We start from the raw sequence: 15,274 nt of genomic DNA, 5'->3' as shown, positions 1-15,274 counted from the left end.
TGAATCCATGTTTGCCTGACTTTAATGTTTATCAAGTTAATAAATTTCTTTTCTCGACTGTTAGGTAGTAGATTGATTTTCAAAAGTGAATATTAGGATGCTTTTATGCATACACCAGAATGTATTTTTATCCTGGTTTGGATAAAAAAAATTTTTTTCACTTTAGAGATGGCATCTCCAATATCTATCATCACTGCTTACGGATCTAACTTTTCAGTGTCTATGAAATCTTTGAGTGGATCTATATATATTATTTACTTAGTTTACCAATTAATGGACTAAGCTGCAGGATTGTCTAGGCATCTCTTGAATACATTTGTAGGGTAAATTCTTAGTAGAATCAGTGGATCAGAGGGTTTGTACATTTTGGTAGGTAATGTCTAATAGCTCTCAAAAAGGTTGTATTGGGGTGCCTGGGTGGTTTAGTCGGTTAAGTGTCCTACTCTGGATTTCAGTTCAGGTCGTGATCTCAGGGTCCTGAGTTCAAGCTTTGTGTTGGGCTACATGCTGGGTGTGGAGCCTACTTAAAAAAAAAAAAAGGTTATACTTATTTATAATCCCATCAGAATTTTATGAGGGGTCTAGTGTTCTCAGTTTTGGCAACACTGGATGTTTTCACATTTTTTAATCTGCAATTAGATGAAAAATGGTACTTCATTATTTTGCATTTTAAAATTATGGTTGAGTATATTTTGGTGTTATGGTTTCTTAACTGCTTGTTCATGTAATGTGTTTCTTAGTGATTTTGTAATAGCTCTTTTCACATTGAGGAATTTTTTTTTTTTTTTAAGATTTTTATTTATTTGACAGAGAGAGACAGCGAGAGAGGGAACAGAAGCAGGGGGAATGGGAGAGGGAGAAGCAGGCTTCCTGCTGAGCAGGGAGCCCGATGAGGGACTTGATACCAGGACCCTGGAATGATGACCGGAGCCGAAGGCAGATGCTTAACGACTGAGCCACCCAGGCGCCCTTAAATTGGGGAATTTGTTTGCCATTGCAGATATATTTGCTTTGGTAATTTGTAATTTGCTTATTTGTTTTGGTAATTTTTTTTTAAGTTTGTAATTTTTATTCCAGTATAGTTAACATACAGTGTTATATTAGTTTTAGGTGTACAATATAGTGATTCAGCAATTCTTTACATGTTTTGATAATTCTTTAAAAAACCTCATTGAAGGTTTTAATGAAACGTACAAGAGAATGATAGATAATAATTAAATGAGTACTTATTAAATATCAAGATAGTCGTATCTTAACATTCTTCTATATTAGGTTTTATTGCTTCTGGAAGTGAAGCATTATGTATGCAGTTGAAGTTCACTGTCCTATTTCTTCACAGTCCTTTCTCTTCATTTTTCCCCAGAGGTGTTCTCAGCATATGTTCCTATAACTACATATGTGAATGTCAAGTGGTATTGTTATGTATGTTTAAAAATTTTTATCAGTGATTTTCATGTGTATGTCTGCATCTTACTTTTACATTCATTGTATCTTTGAGATCTTCTCCCCCCATGTTGATATCCACAAATGTAGTGTAAGTATCTTAAAACTCTGTGTGGTATCCTATTTTGTTTATCTATACTACATTTTATTTGTTCGTTAAAGTTTAGATTGTTTATAACATAACTTTTGGCTACTCTAGAGAAATACTGCATTGAATGTTTTTATGGTATCTCCTTGTACACATGGGTAAGAAATTTTAGGCCACTGCTCCTCACACTTGAATGGATAAGAAAATAACCTGGGGGACTCCTGGGGGGGCTCAGTCGGTTAAGCGTCTCCTTCAGCTCAGGTCCTGATCCCAGGGTCTTGGGATCGAGTCCTGCATCAGGCTCCCTGCTCCAGGGTGGGGAGCTTGCTTCTCCCCTCTGCCTTTCTCTCTTTCTCTCTCTGTCTCTGTCTCTCATGAATAAATAGATAAAATCTTAAAAAGAAATAACCTGGGGATTTTGTTAAAAGGCAGATTCTCATTTCAGTAGGTCTTCGACAGGGCCCGAGTTATAACAGTCTTCAAAGTGATGTTGATCCTGCTTGTTTGTGGACCACAGTTTGAATAGAAGGCTTCAGTGTAGATTTAGGAAAAAATTGCTGGGACTTGGTTAGATATTGCCAAATTCCTCTTCTACATGGTGTACTGAGCATAACTATTCTCTTTACTTTAAATGCTTGTCAGACTTTGTTAGATTATTACAGTTAACTTTTTTGCCATTGTCATAAACTGCATTTTCACTCTTTCTTGGACGTGGAGTTACATTTATTAAGTAAACTGTATGTCCTACATGGGGCTTAAGCTCCACCAGGTGCCCCTAAATGATATTTTTTAAAAAAGCTTTATTATTGGGGTGTGTGGCTGGCTCAGTTGGTAGAGCATGGAACTCTAAATCTTGGGATTGTGAGTTCAGGCCCACCTTGGGCATAGAGTTTACTTAAAAAAAGAATAAAAAGCTTTATTATTAAGTCTTTGCTACAGATCTGTTACATCTTGTGTTAGTGTTGTATCTAGCAGCTTTAGTTCTTACTCTGTTAAATTTTGGTTTTTTAAATATGGGCAATCATACATTCACTAATAATAAGTTTCCTATCTACCTTTTTAGCCTTATTACCTGTATTTCTTATTATTATGTTATTGTGTATGTGTCAATCTGTGAAGGGTCTGGGTTTTATCCTGCTAGCAAGCTAACATAGGTGCTGGCAGGAGACATGAGACTCCTGGATCAAGGGCCAAGAACTTATTAGTAGCATGACAAGCAGAATAAGCATGATGTTGGCACTGGTTCTTCATGCCCACTAAAACCTTTGTAGTTGACATGGATGGGTCCAGGTGGATGCTACCCTTGGTGCTGAGTGGGGGAGTCTGCCGCATTTATAATCTTGCTTTTTGTCCCAGAGAAGGATGCTACCTGTCATCCCTCAAATGATGCTCACTGCAGACATAAACTTGAGAAATGGGCCATACAAAGAGCAGTGAAGGCCTTGCATTCTTGCATTCTTGGCATACAAAAAGAATGAAAGGAAGTGCTCAGGGCCCCTGATGGGTTTCCTGTCCCAACAATCAACCCATCAGCCCTACATGTTCTTGGCCAAACTTGAATTTTCATATGATTATACCACTCTGTCAGCCACTTTGATTATTCTAAGCAAGGCTAAAACCAAATCCATTTAATTGTTTTATACAGCATTTTTAATTAAGGCTTCTGTTAACATTCTGAACAGCAGGGTAAGGCCAGGATCTAGCTGGTTGTGAGCAAATCCTAGAGAGAACAGGTAGGTGATTGCCCCCCCCCCCCCCCCAGCCAGCCAGTATGTGGTCTGAGGCTTCTCTGTTATCCATTGAAATCCACTCAGGAGAGTTTAAACTGACCTGATTTTTGGTGTCCTTAACCTACAATTATAAGGACAGTAGATGGGCCAAAAAACAACTCTCATCCTTCATTGAAGCTAGCCTGTGGCTTATTTTCCCTCACATAAAGACATTCCACCTGAAGGGGCACAGATCACTTTAGTTAGGGATTTGTTGTTAAACATGATTTGGATTACTATTAAATTAGTTTGGTTAAGAATCATGGACATTGTTACCATTACTTGGAGCATCATTTGCCATATATGGCATAACCTGAGACCAGTCAGGTGTTCGGAGAATCATGAATTTTTATCAGTTGGGTTTTTTGGGTTGTTGTTTGTTTCTGCTTTTTTAAGATTTTTATTTATTTATTTGACAGAGAGTACAAGCAGGGGGAGTGGCAGGCAGAGGCAGAGGGAGAGGGAGACACAGGCTCTCCACTGAGCAGGGAGCCTGATGCGGGCTTGATCCCAGGTCCCTGGGATCATGACCTGAGCCGAAGGCAGACGCTTCACCGACTGAGCCACCCAAGCACCCCCAGGTTGTGCTGGTTTAAGTGTTTTCACACATTCACATTCAGAACGGCTCTTGACATCAAGCACAGGAGAATAGTTAGGGACTGTTTATGGTCACATGAGTGTTTCTGATTTCAAAGTATATGAGGATGACACATCTAGCAGTGATCAATGTTTTCTCCAGCTTCTGTATGATTCAGGCAGTGGTGCTGGTTCTAGGAGATAGAGCAATAATTGTTTTTCCTTCCTGCACCTTCTGGAGTCAAAGATGTTCCCTCTACAGATGCTAGGGGTTTTTTCTTTCTATACCCATGAAATTGGTGTGTCTTATTTGGATAGCTGACGTCACTTAAAAATTTCCTACTCGCACCCAGATTTTTTATCTGGAAGAGTTGGATGTAAGTGGGTTAAGGACATTTTTACATAATTGCAGAGACCCATTATGCTCACCCTAGTCCACATTGGACACTGTACGGAGTACTTGGTGAGAAGTATACTGAAGGAAATGGTCACTGTTTTCAGATGTAGGACCATGTCGCACCAAAAAGAGAATCCAGGTGGCCAAACCAGATTGTTTGAATTCATTAGGTTTCTTTTTGACCAGACATTACCTTGAGAGGTAGCTTGGCCTGCGGTTTCTCTTAGGGGAAAGAAGCATCATGTGAAGAGATAAAAATAGGTCTGTATATTGAGGCGCCTGGGTGGCTCAGTTGTTGAGCGACTGCCTTTGGCTCAGGTCATGATCCCAGAGTCCTGGGATCGAGCCCCGCAGGCTACCTGCTTAGCGGGAAGCCTGCTTCTCCCTCTCCCACTCCCCCTGCTTCTGCTCCCTCTCTCACTGTGTCTCTCTCTCTCAAATAAATTAAAAATCTTTAAAAAAAAGAAATAGGTCTGTATAATTTCATAACTCTTACTTTTTTTTTTTTTTATCCTAATTACTACCTAGGAAGTGGCTAGGAAGAGATGATCTCTTTTTGGGCGTGCTGCATTCATTGACCAAAGTGTCTCATTAAAGTGTGTGAAGAGTTGAGGAATGTAGAGTTGCAGATTGTTCTGAGTTGAATTTTGAGGAAACCATTTCTGTTTTTTGATAGACTGGATGCCTGTGGATAGTAGGGTGTGTATAATGTCTTGAGTATACTACTTAAATATTGACCCATTGCAGGTTGACCTTCATGACAAAAGATGCACTAATACTGGAATATTGATGGTCCAAAAAACGACATGGATTAATTTCAAGGGTCACAATCGAGTGACCAGAGTTAGCCAGTCAGATTGCAACAGTAACACTGTAACCTGAAAAAATTTCAAGAGTGATGAAACACTCTTGATAACTCCAAGAAATGATCACAGGTTTGATGTGTAATGTGTAATGTGGCCTCCTTCACAGTGGGACAAATGGACCAACTTTTGGCAGGCTCACAGGTTAGCATGCAGAGGGGGCTTCTGCATCAGAAAGAAAAAGTGGTTTATTTTGTGACCAGTCTACGGTAGTGGACAGTTAGATGTCTGGTGTGATGATGGATCTAGATAGTGTGCTACAGACTTAAGCAGTATTCTGATTTTAGTTGTTCTTTATGCCAGCATATCTTCTGGTAAGCATCTGAGTGATTCAGATTGTCTCAGCAGCAGTAGCAGCTTCACAGTTTATAACCCCAAAGAATTACCTTTAATATGCTAGTCTCTAGTTTTTCAGGTGATCTACCAGATGACTAGGGCATTGGCAGCAGTCCAAGAGGCAGAAAAACATAAAATGTCTAGTCCTTAATACTGAAGTCCAATGTTGTAGTTTTTATTTTAGCCCATTGTGCCAAATAATACTTAGCCACTTGGTCTTCCAGAGTTGTTGGGGCGGATGGCTGCTGCCACCCAGTGGACACTGTCCTCTTTTAACGGAGTTGAATCAGCAGTGAACCAGACCTAGGCATTTAGGGGACTATGATTTGAGAGCCTTATTGAACCAGGATCTTGTTATGGTCTCAGGGAGGGGAATAAGGTTTACCCCAGAGGGTAGTTGCCACTTCTTCGTGCAAAACAAATGTCCCAGTGGCCAGGTCAGCTGCATGCTCAAATACTTTGCATTTGATCAGGAGCCTTAATGGGCCCCCTTTTCTGGTTCACTTTCATTTAAGAGCTCAGCAGTAGGGCAAGAGCCATATACCCTTTAAAAAGGGGGTGTACATGGCAGGCACATGGCACTGCTATACTGGGAAATAGCCTCTGAGTATTCCACTGCCCATCAAGTTTTCCAACTATATCTCTCTTTTTTTTCTTTCTTTCCTTCTGGGATCATATAGTGTTTTTTGCTAGACTACCTGGAAGGGGACAGGAATCATCTGTCATCCTGTGGTATTCCCTGAATGGAAAAATCTTGAGCATTTTCAGTAACAATTAGTACCAAGTTCAAACATAACAACAATAGTACATTGAATTGCTCTAAAAGCCTCACCTGCAAGATCACTTTAATTTTTCTTTCCTACTGCTGAATTTTCCTCAGACTTCAGAGTCAGTCAAATTGGGTCTTTGGGGCACCTTTTCTCACTACAGTGGCACAGACTAAGAAGTTTTGTACATGCACTTCAGGGTTACAATCCAGGCTTTTGGGAGATTACATGATTTCTTCATCTGTGAATGTGGGAAAGTACACGGTAGAGGAGAAGATAACCCTTTTGGGGATTGCATGCGTGGCTTGTAGGCTTACTGTTTCTCTTCTGATTTCCTCAATCCAGGGTTGATGTTGCTTCTTCTCCTGTGTACCTTCTGGCTTCAGCAGACTCACAGGATGGGGCCTTTCCTGCCCCCATGCACCACACTGACCTGTCCTTTCCCACATTCCTCAGTATTTTCAGCCATCCCTATGCTTAGTACTGTCTCACTCCTCTTGGGAGTGGGTAGATGGTGACTTGAGCATGTGTGTCTAGCAGAGCTATAAAAGTTTGTCCCTTTCCTTAAATACTAGTATACTTGACATTCTCATAAAGGCTGCTGAGGTTGATGTTAGTAGGGAAGGGAGGGATCAGGGAGTACAGAGGGTACAGAACACTTCCCCTCCAGGAAGCTAGGTTCTGCATTTATTTTGTTTCCAAGTAGACCGTAGCCTTAACAGATTTTCTTCTAATGACTTTTTAATCTTCCCAAAACTCTGTATCCTCATTGCTGACCTCTGTTTCATCTTTGGAGTTGTCTTGGTTCAGCAGCCACAGCAGTGTTTGCCTTTCAGGTGGGACTCCATTGTCATATTAAAAAATCCCCTCCTTCTGCTTGGTAGAGTTACCAAACCTAAAGCACTGTTTGGACACCTGGTTTCAATTCTACTCTTTGCCAGTTGACCGCTGAACATTGAGGGACCCTTAACTTTCACCTGTCACTTGGATGACAGCTGTTGCTGCCAGAATCGTGAGAGTCTTCGCTTAGGCCCTAATGTGGCCTAGAGACCCTTGTATTTATTTTTTCTACAAAATTTAAGCTCTGTTAGTGTACATCCTCACCACCCAAACTGTTAGCGGTCTGTGAATGGTTTGCGTTTTTACCCTGCTTGGGGGCCTACCATGGTGACCTGTTACTACTGTTGCATGGATGCTGGCTGAAGATACGAGGAAATCAAGGGGACTTTATCTTTCATGGCACAATAAGCAAAATGAGGATGAGGCTGCTCCGGGGAGCAGCACCAGTAAGTCCCACAGTGACAATGTGGAGGGGCCCAGTGGATGACATGGGTATGTGCAGTGGGTTTACATTGCAACTGAGAGACTCTGCTCATTGTCCTGGAGGTGGTTGTAAGATAAATCCAGCCCAGAGAAGTGGTCAGGGCATTTTAAGAAAAGGTTTGAAGTTTTGATTATGATCTTATCAGATTAATGGGTTAATACTGGGAAAGAACAGCGACGTTTATAAACAGTTGTGACATTCATGATTTTTATAGATTCCTAATTTTTATTTTTATTATTATTTTTAAAAGATTTTATTTGTCAGAGCACAAGCAGTGGGAGCGGCAGGCCAGAGGGAGAAGCAGGCTTCCCGCCAAGCAGGGACCCCAACATGGGACTCGATCCCAGGACCCTGGGATAATGACCTGAGCCGAAGGCAGACGCTTAACCGACTGAGCCACCCAGGCGTCCCTATAGATTCCTAATTTTTAAAATAGTTTTTGGGTTTTTTTTTTTTTTTTTTTAAAGATTTTATTTAGGGGCACTTGGGTGGCTCAGTTGGTTAAGCGTCTGCCTTCGGCTCAGGCCATGATCCCGGGGTTCTGGGATCAAGCTCTGCGTGGTTGGGCTCCCTGCTCATCAGGGAGCCTGCTTCTCCCTTTCCCTCTGCCTGCTCTTCCCCCAGCTGGTGTGTGTGTGCACACACACACACACACACACACACACACACATTCTCTCTCTCTCTCTCTCTCTCTCTCACAAATAAATACATAAAATCTTAAAGATTTTATTTATTGAGAGAGAGTGAGTGAGCACAAGCAGGGGGCCTGGGGAGAGGCAGAGGGAGAAGCAGACACCCTGCTGAGCAGGGAGCTTGATCCCAGGACCCTGAGATCATGACCTGAGCTGGAGGCAGACACTTAACCGACCAAGCCACCCAGGCGCCCCTAAAAATAATTCTTGTACATTTTTTTTTTTTAAGATTTTATTCATAAGTAATCCCTCCACCCAACGTGGGGCTTGAACTCAAAACACTGAGATCAAGAGTTGCATGCTCCACTGACTGAGCCAGCTAGGTGCCTCTATATATTATTTGGAGAATTTTTAAAAAACATTTGTTTTGGGGAAGAGTTTGGAAATAAATCTGAGGAACTTAGAATTTTAACTTCATTTGCCATAACTTTTCTGATACTAAAGAAAACCTTGAGCTATTTTAAATCAAGTAATGTATGATACGGAGTTTTACATTTTGGTATGTAAGAGAAGTACACTATGTTTTGCCTTGTTTTTCTTATGGTGGCATTTTACTTTTAAAGTTTTTGGGTAAGCAGATGTCGTTAACCTCTTTCAGAATGATTTCTTTTAGACAAAATAGACCCAACAGCGGAATCTGTAATAAGTTACCAGTATCAAATACACTGAAAGTAACTACAGAATGTTCTTAACCATTTAGAATCTTGGAAATAAATTAAGCCAGGTTTTATATGTATGTTTACCTGTGGGCTTATTTTGTTTCAGTCGTCAATAAATTTTGAGAAGCATTCTGAAAACTTTTCATGGACAGAAAATCGTTTTGATGTGAATCGTCGACGACACAACTCCTCAGATGGCTTTGATTCTGGTATTGGACGTCCTAATGGAGGTAAAATTTGCTAAGAAATAAAAGCTTAAGGATAATTTTCTTCATGCTTTTAAGAATGTAGACAGTGATTAATATTTAGGCATAACCATTTTTGAGTTTATAATACTTTACCATTATCAAATAAAGGTAATTTTGGAAGGAAAGAAAAAAATGGATGGCGGATGCATGGAAGAAATGGTACTGAAAACATAAATCATCGAGGGGGATACCATGGTGGTGGAAGTTCCCGTTCTCGTAGCAATATTTTCCATTCTGGAAAAAGCCAAGGACTACATGAAAACAGCATACCTGACAATGAAACGGGGAGGAAAGAAGACAAGAGAGAACGCAAACAGTTTGAGGCTGAGGATTTTGTAAGTTTCTTGTAGTTTAAATACAAACGAGATTTCCGCAAGTGTCATTTTAATGTCAAGGCTTTCTCATGAGGTTTTAATCAGTACGGTTCATTTTCTGTAGAAATCACACCAGACAGGTTCAATTATTTTTTTATTTTTAAATTTTTATTTTTTATAATTTATTTATTTTAGAGAGTGGGCGCATGCATGTGTGTGAGTGGGAGCAGGGGGAGGGAGAGGGGGAGAGAATCTCAAGAGGATTCCCTGCCGACTATGGAGCCCGACGCGGGGCTCAGTCTCATGACCCTGGGATAAAGTACCTGAGCTGAAATCAAGAGTCAGATACTCAACTGACTGAGCCCCCTAGCCTACCCCTCCACCAGGTTCAGTTATTTTTAATCCTTCCTTTTGTGAGGCTCTTTGTTTATATAATTCTCCCTTTCCAATTCCCCTCCCTCCTCCTACTTACTCCTGTGTCTTATGATCTTTTATTTATTTGAGAGAGATAATGACCAAGATAGCAAGAGAGATCACAAGCAGGGAGGAGAGGGAGAAGCAGGCTCCCGAGCCTGAAGTAGGGCTTGATCCCAGGACCCTGGCAACGTGACTTGAGCCGAAGGCAGACGCTTAACCGACTGAGCCACCCAGGCACCCATGATATAATCTTTTAAAAACTTTCATCTCTAAAAAGCTTTTAAGCTTTTGGAAAGAATATTTTACCAGTATGTCTTGTTTAGACTGTCTCTTTTAAATAACATTTGATTATTCATATATTACTCTTAAGCTAATTCCAGGATAATTCTCCTTCTCTTTCAAGTACTTTATTCAAAAGTTTCTTAGTGGTCAGGGAAAGCAAACTAATTGTTAGCCTGGGTTAGATATAATTAGAAATGTTAACCTCCCTCTTGGGGCGCCTGGGTGGCTCAGTCGGTTGAGTTGTCTCTCTTCAGCTCAGATCATGGTCCCAGGGTCCTGGGATCGAGCCCCACATTGGGCTCCCTGCTCAGCGGGAAGGCTGCTTCTTCCTCTCCCACTCCCCCTGCTTGTGTTCCCTCTCTCGCTGTGTCTCTCTCTGTTACATAAATAAATCAAATCTTTAAAAAGGAAAAAAAAGTACGAACTAATCAGAAAGAATTTTCTTAATTTTTCCTTATTCTTAAATCTCACTGTGTGGCTATCTAAACACTGTGCTTCTCCAGTTGCATAAAAAATTGATCTAGTGTACCATCTTATTTAGTATTTTTTGTGATTCATCCTTGGTAATTTTTTTTTCTGTATACGCTCATTTTTCATTCCGTATCTTCTTGAGTGGCTATATGAGTCTAGCTGTTGATACGTGGAACAAGATAGCAAGGTGCTTACTCTCACTTAATTTCTATTCTATTAGATGCATTCATGACATGAAAAAGTAGTATTTTGCAGAGAATTTAGACAAGTGACTGGGTGGCTACTTTGGGAGGTCAGGAGAGATTTCTCTAGGGAAGTGACATTTAACCTGTGACCTACTTGGTAAGGAGTAATCTTTGTTAAAACTGGAAGGAAGAGGGGAAGAATTAGTGTGAAGGGCTAACTAAGGTTGGGAGCGCTGAGCAGGGAGCCCGGTGTGGGACTCTTATCTCAGGACCCTGGGATCATGACCCAAGCTGAAGGCAGACGCTTAACCAACTGAGCCACCCAGGCACCCTGAGGATAATAATATTTAAAGATTATTTCTTTGTTTTCCCTCGGGAAGTGAGAATAGATAGTAACCATTTGGATGGTTAGCAGAATAAGCTGAAAGTAAGGTTTATGAATAATTAGTCTTTTTTTTTTTAAGATTTTATTTGACAGAGAGTGAGAGAGGGAACACAAGCAGAGGGAGTGGGAGAGGGAGAAGCAGGCTTCCCGCTGTGCCGGGAGCCTGATACAAGGACTCGATCCCAAGACCCTGGGATCATGACCTGAGCTGAAGGCAGACACTTAACTGACTGAGCCACCCAGGCACCCCAGTATGCTTTTTTTTTTTTTTTTTAATTTATGTGAGAGAGCGTGCCCAAGTATGCGCCTGGTGGGGGGTGGTAGGGGTAGGTAGAGGGGGAGAGAATCTCAAGCAGACTGCCCACTGAGTGCCAAGGCCCACGTGGGGCTCTATCCCCGGACCCATGAGATCATGACCTAACCCGAAACTGAGTCGGATGCTCAACCAACTGAGCTGCCTGGGTGTGCCCCTTCATTATGGTTTTGAGATTACTTTTAAAAGGTTTACTTATTTTTTTTTTCTTAAGATTTTATTTATTTATTTGACAGAGCGTGCTCATGGGCAGGGAGCCTGACATAGGGTTGGATCCCAGGATCCTCAGATCATGACCTGAGAGCCCAAGGCAGATGTTTAACCAACTGAGCCACCCAGGCGCCCCTAAAAGGTTTATTTTTAAAATCTGTGGGCAGTGTGAACATTTGTTTTATTCTTTTTATTCCAATTTCTTTCAGCCGTCTTTAAATCCTGAGTATGAGAGAGAACCAAATCAGAATAAATCTTTAGCTGCAGGTGTATGGGGTAAGTAATTTTTAATCTATCTTTGAGGGGTATAAAATGTTCATAGGTTTCACTTCTTTGTGTTTTTAAAAATAAATAGGCTAGAATTAAACTTACTCTTAAATATGTTTTTGAGTGCTCAGCTGCATAAAAAGGTAGCACTTTTAAAAACAGGATATTGGGGATAGAAAGAGTTTGATTGGAAAGACTTGATTTGCACGTATTAGTACCATTAAGTATAGTCATGAATTCAGTTTTTTTTTAAGGGTTGTAAGTTAATGTAATGAATCAATGTCATTTCAAGAGCAGCCTGATAATCTAAGGAAACAAAAATCTTAGTTTAAATTAATTTTTAGTTTTTCACAGTTGAAAACTTACTTAACTGGAAAGATAAGTACTTCTAATCATCCTGTGACATAAAATTAATCTTTTTACTTACAAAAATGGTTATACATAGAGAGTATTAAATAATTGTATAAATTTGCCTGTGGAACTAATCTATGTTTGAAATTATTTGCCTTTTTGATTGTCAAAACTTAATGACATTTTTTGGGTAATGACTCCCTTTTCATTAAAACTGCTGAGTTTAATTTGATAGCATCTTACAGCAGATTAAACTGCACTCATAGTACAAATCAGACAGCTTTTTAAAGATTCAAGTGAAGTTTAAAATAATGGAAAAATTTTAATATGAAGATTTGATATCTGAAAAATTATTTGATGCCAAATTCAAAGCTGATGAATCCACTTTGGAACTTCTACACATGTTCATTTGTATTTTCCTATTGAAAATTATCAACTTACCAAAACAAAAGGATTGTGGCTTGTGACAGCATACTAGTCCTAATGACAAAGGCATTATTTTAAACTTTGCCACTTCCTCTGCTGTTCTTGTATTTATGGGGTGATACTCTGGGGAATTACCTTGTTTTCTTTTAATCTCCCGATTTATTTAAGGGCTTTTTGAGGGTGGGGGTGGGGGTGGTCAGACACTTTTGTTAGAACCATGTGAATGGCATTGTTTTTTCTGTATTGCAAATTAGTATTTCTACCACTCTCCCCAGGCCTACACGCCCAGACACACACATACCCAACCAAAAAAATCTCCCAAGCTCCTCTCTTAGGTATGTTTCCTTATTATTCAGTTTTTCTGGGAACAGCTGATTGCTTAAGAATATAGAACCACCTGGAAGGTGTTAAACAGAATCTCTAAGAAATTAGGAATAATTTGGATTTGATTAGAATGAAAGTAAATTAAAAATCAATGTCAGTGAGCATTTGTCATATAAAACTACCTATAGATACTATTGGTACTGATCCTTGCTTAATTTAATAATTTTAGAAATGATTTAAAGGCAAATACATCTTTGAAAATATTGAGAATAAAATGTATTAATATAAAGATTTTGGTTCTGCTGTTTCAGGGTTGGTCTAAGGATTTTGAGCACTAGTTGAAAAGATGTTTAAAAGGAAGATGTACTCTTTACTGTGCCTTAGGTAAACTAAGAAGTGTGTCTGCATTAGAAAAAAAAATGGTTAATTGTGGCTTGATTAACTGTTAAATTCCCAGTACTTCCCATAGGAATACAATGAAGTTTTCATTGTATTACACTTCACTATTCCTTTCTCACTTCCCCCCTGGGTTCCCAAATACTGTTTTCCCCATTGCAACATTTAAAATAGCAATGTTCCTGAGGAAGACATGAGAGAATTTTAGGAAAGACTTCAGTAGAACTTTTCTAGTGCTACTTCCTTCCAGGTAAGTAAAAATTTAATAACAGAAATGTAATAAATATTAAAAAAACAAACCAGTTTGTCCCTGAAACTGTCCTTTTGTAGATCAGAAATTGCAAGAGTCTAAGCAATAATATATCAGCAAAAAAAAAAAATACCTGAGGGAAAGTAGTTAACCTGCTTAAAATACAGTTACATAAGTTTAATTTTACTTAGAACTTAATTAGCTTTTTCGGAAACACCTTCATGTAGCTTTTATCTGTGACTTCTTTATTATTTTGATCTTAATTAGGATCACCGTTGTTGAGTGCCTAAGATTAATGCTTACTAAATTTATCTCTACGTCCTTAATAATTTAAAACTAAAAGAAAAAGGTACTTGAGTGTGCCTGTGACAATTTAAAAATATTAAAGTTGTGTGACTGATTTATTTGGGAGGTGAGAAAGAGAAAAAATGATGTGTATGTGTTTGTATGCTATTTGAGACATAATTAGTGACTGTTGATTTGTGTGTTTTCAGAAGTCCTACTGGCTATTTTTGTGTTGATGATTATGTCAGCAATATATTACTGGCAGAAGCTAACATTTAGTACTTAAGATACTAAATAATGAAAAATTTCATTCACTAGTAATTAACTTAAGCAGTCTTCAGTTCAGCTTTTATTTTTGTGTCTATTCCTTGATAACTTGATCTTTCCTGATTTTTGCTCATATTTGATAATGAAGAATTTTCATTTGTTTAGCTTTCTAAAAGCACATTAGTGACTATTTCTTAAAGATGGGTTATTTTCTAGAGAATTCCAATATAGTAGCCAAAAGCATACAGATTGAGTGACATGTTATATTGAGTTAGATTATGATGAAAACCAGTAATAAGTTGTTTTTTTTTAAATGAACTTTCTATACAGAATTAAGAGAAAGGAATAATACTTCTTGAATGTCTTTGTAAAAGCATTCTTTTGATAGTTTATATGTGGAAATGGCTCCACTTTAATATTTTTTATGAAAATAGTTGTTAAACTTACAACGAGAAGAAAAATGTGTTCCAAGATATGTTCAAGGTTGAAAAGGGAAAATTAATAAGATTTTATTAGATAATTTGACAAGTTGAATTTCAGTGGGTCGGAGTTAGAAGTATTATTTATTCGTCATGTAAGTTGTTATTCTTTGAGAAGTGTGAGTAATGTAGGGGATCTTGTTAAAGAAAAACACCATACCCCTACTGTTGGCATAAATTATAAGTTAGTGAATCTCATTTGTTTGAGGCTCACATTACTATAAATCTAAACAGATTTGTACATAAAATTTATTTTTAAAAATTTTTTTTTAAGATTTTATTTGAGAGAGAGAGAATGAGAGAGAGAGAGCACGAGAGGGAAGAGGGTCAGAGGGAGAAGCAGACTCCCTGCTGAGCAAGGAGCCCGATGTGGGACTCGATCCCAGGACTCCAGGATCATGACCTGAGCCGAAGGCAGTCACTTAACCAACTGAGCCACCTAGGCGCCCTGTACATAAAATTTAAAAAAACTGAAAACCAAAAAGATTAA

The 15,274-nt window shown here is 39.0% G+C and overlaps 1 protein-coding gene across 4 annotated transcripts in view; it reads left to right on the top strand.

The window, feature by feature from the left end:
* Positions 1-15,274, top strand: part of GPBP1 (GC-rich promoter binding protein 1) — a 69,236-nt gene that overhangs the window by 33,327 nt on the left and 20,635 nt on the right. For 3 of the 4 annotated variants that reach the window (XM_025892318.2, XM_025892319.2, XM_025892317.2), the window contains 4 exons: positions 9,021-9,144; positions 9,271-9,497; positions 11,949-12,015; positions 13,059-13,118. In XM_025892318.2, the coding sequence (XP_025748103.1) occupies positions 9,021-9,144; positions 9,271-9,497; positions 11,949-12,015; positions 13,059-13,118 (478 nt within the window). The remainder of the gene's footprint in view (positions 1-9,020; positions 9,145-9,270; positions 9,498-11,948; positions 12,016-13,058; positions 13,119-15,274) is intronic. The other variant, XM_025892320.2, reaches the window with a different exon arrangement.

Source organism: Callorhinus ursinus, unplaced genomic scaffold, assembly GCF_003265705.2.
Source record: "Callorhinus ursinus isolate GAN/ISIS: 27379988/994484 unplaced genomic scaffold, GSC_fseal_2.0 scaffold23, whole genome shotgun sequence".
NCBI classification, from domain to species: domain Eukaryota; kingdom Metazoa; phylum Chordata; class Mammalia; order Carnivora; family Otariidae; genus Callorhinus; species Callorhinus ursinus.
The sequence above is the reverse complement of the archived record's forward strand: the minus strand, read 5'-3'. Positions and strand labels throughout refer to the sequence as shown.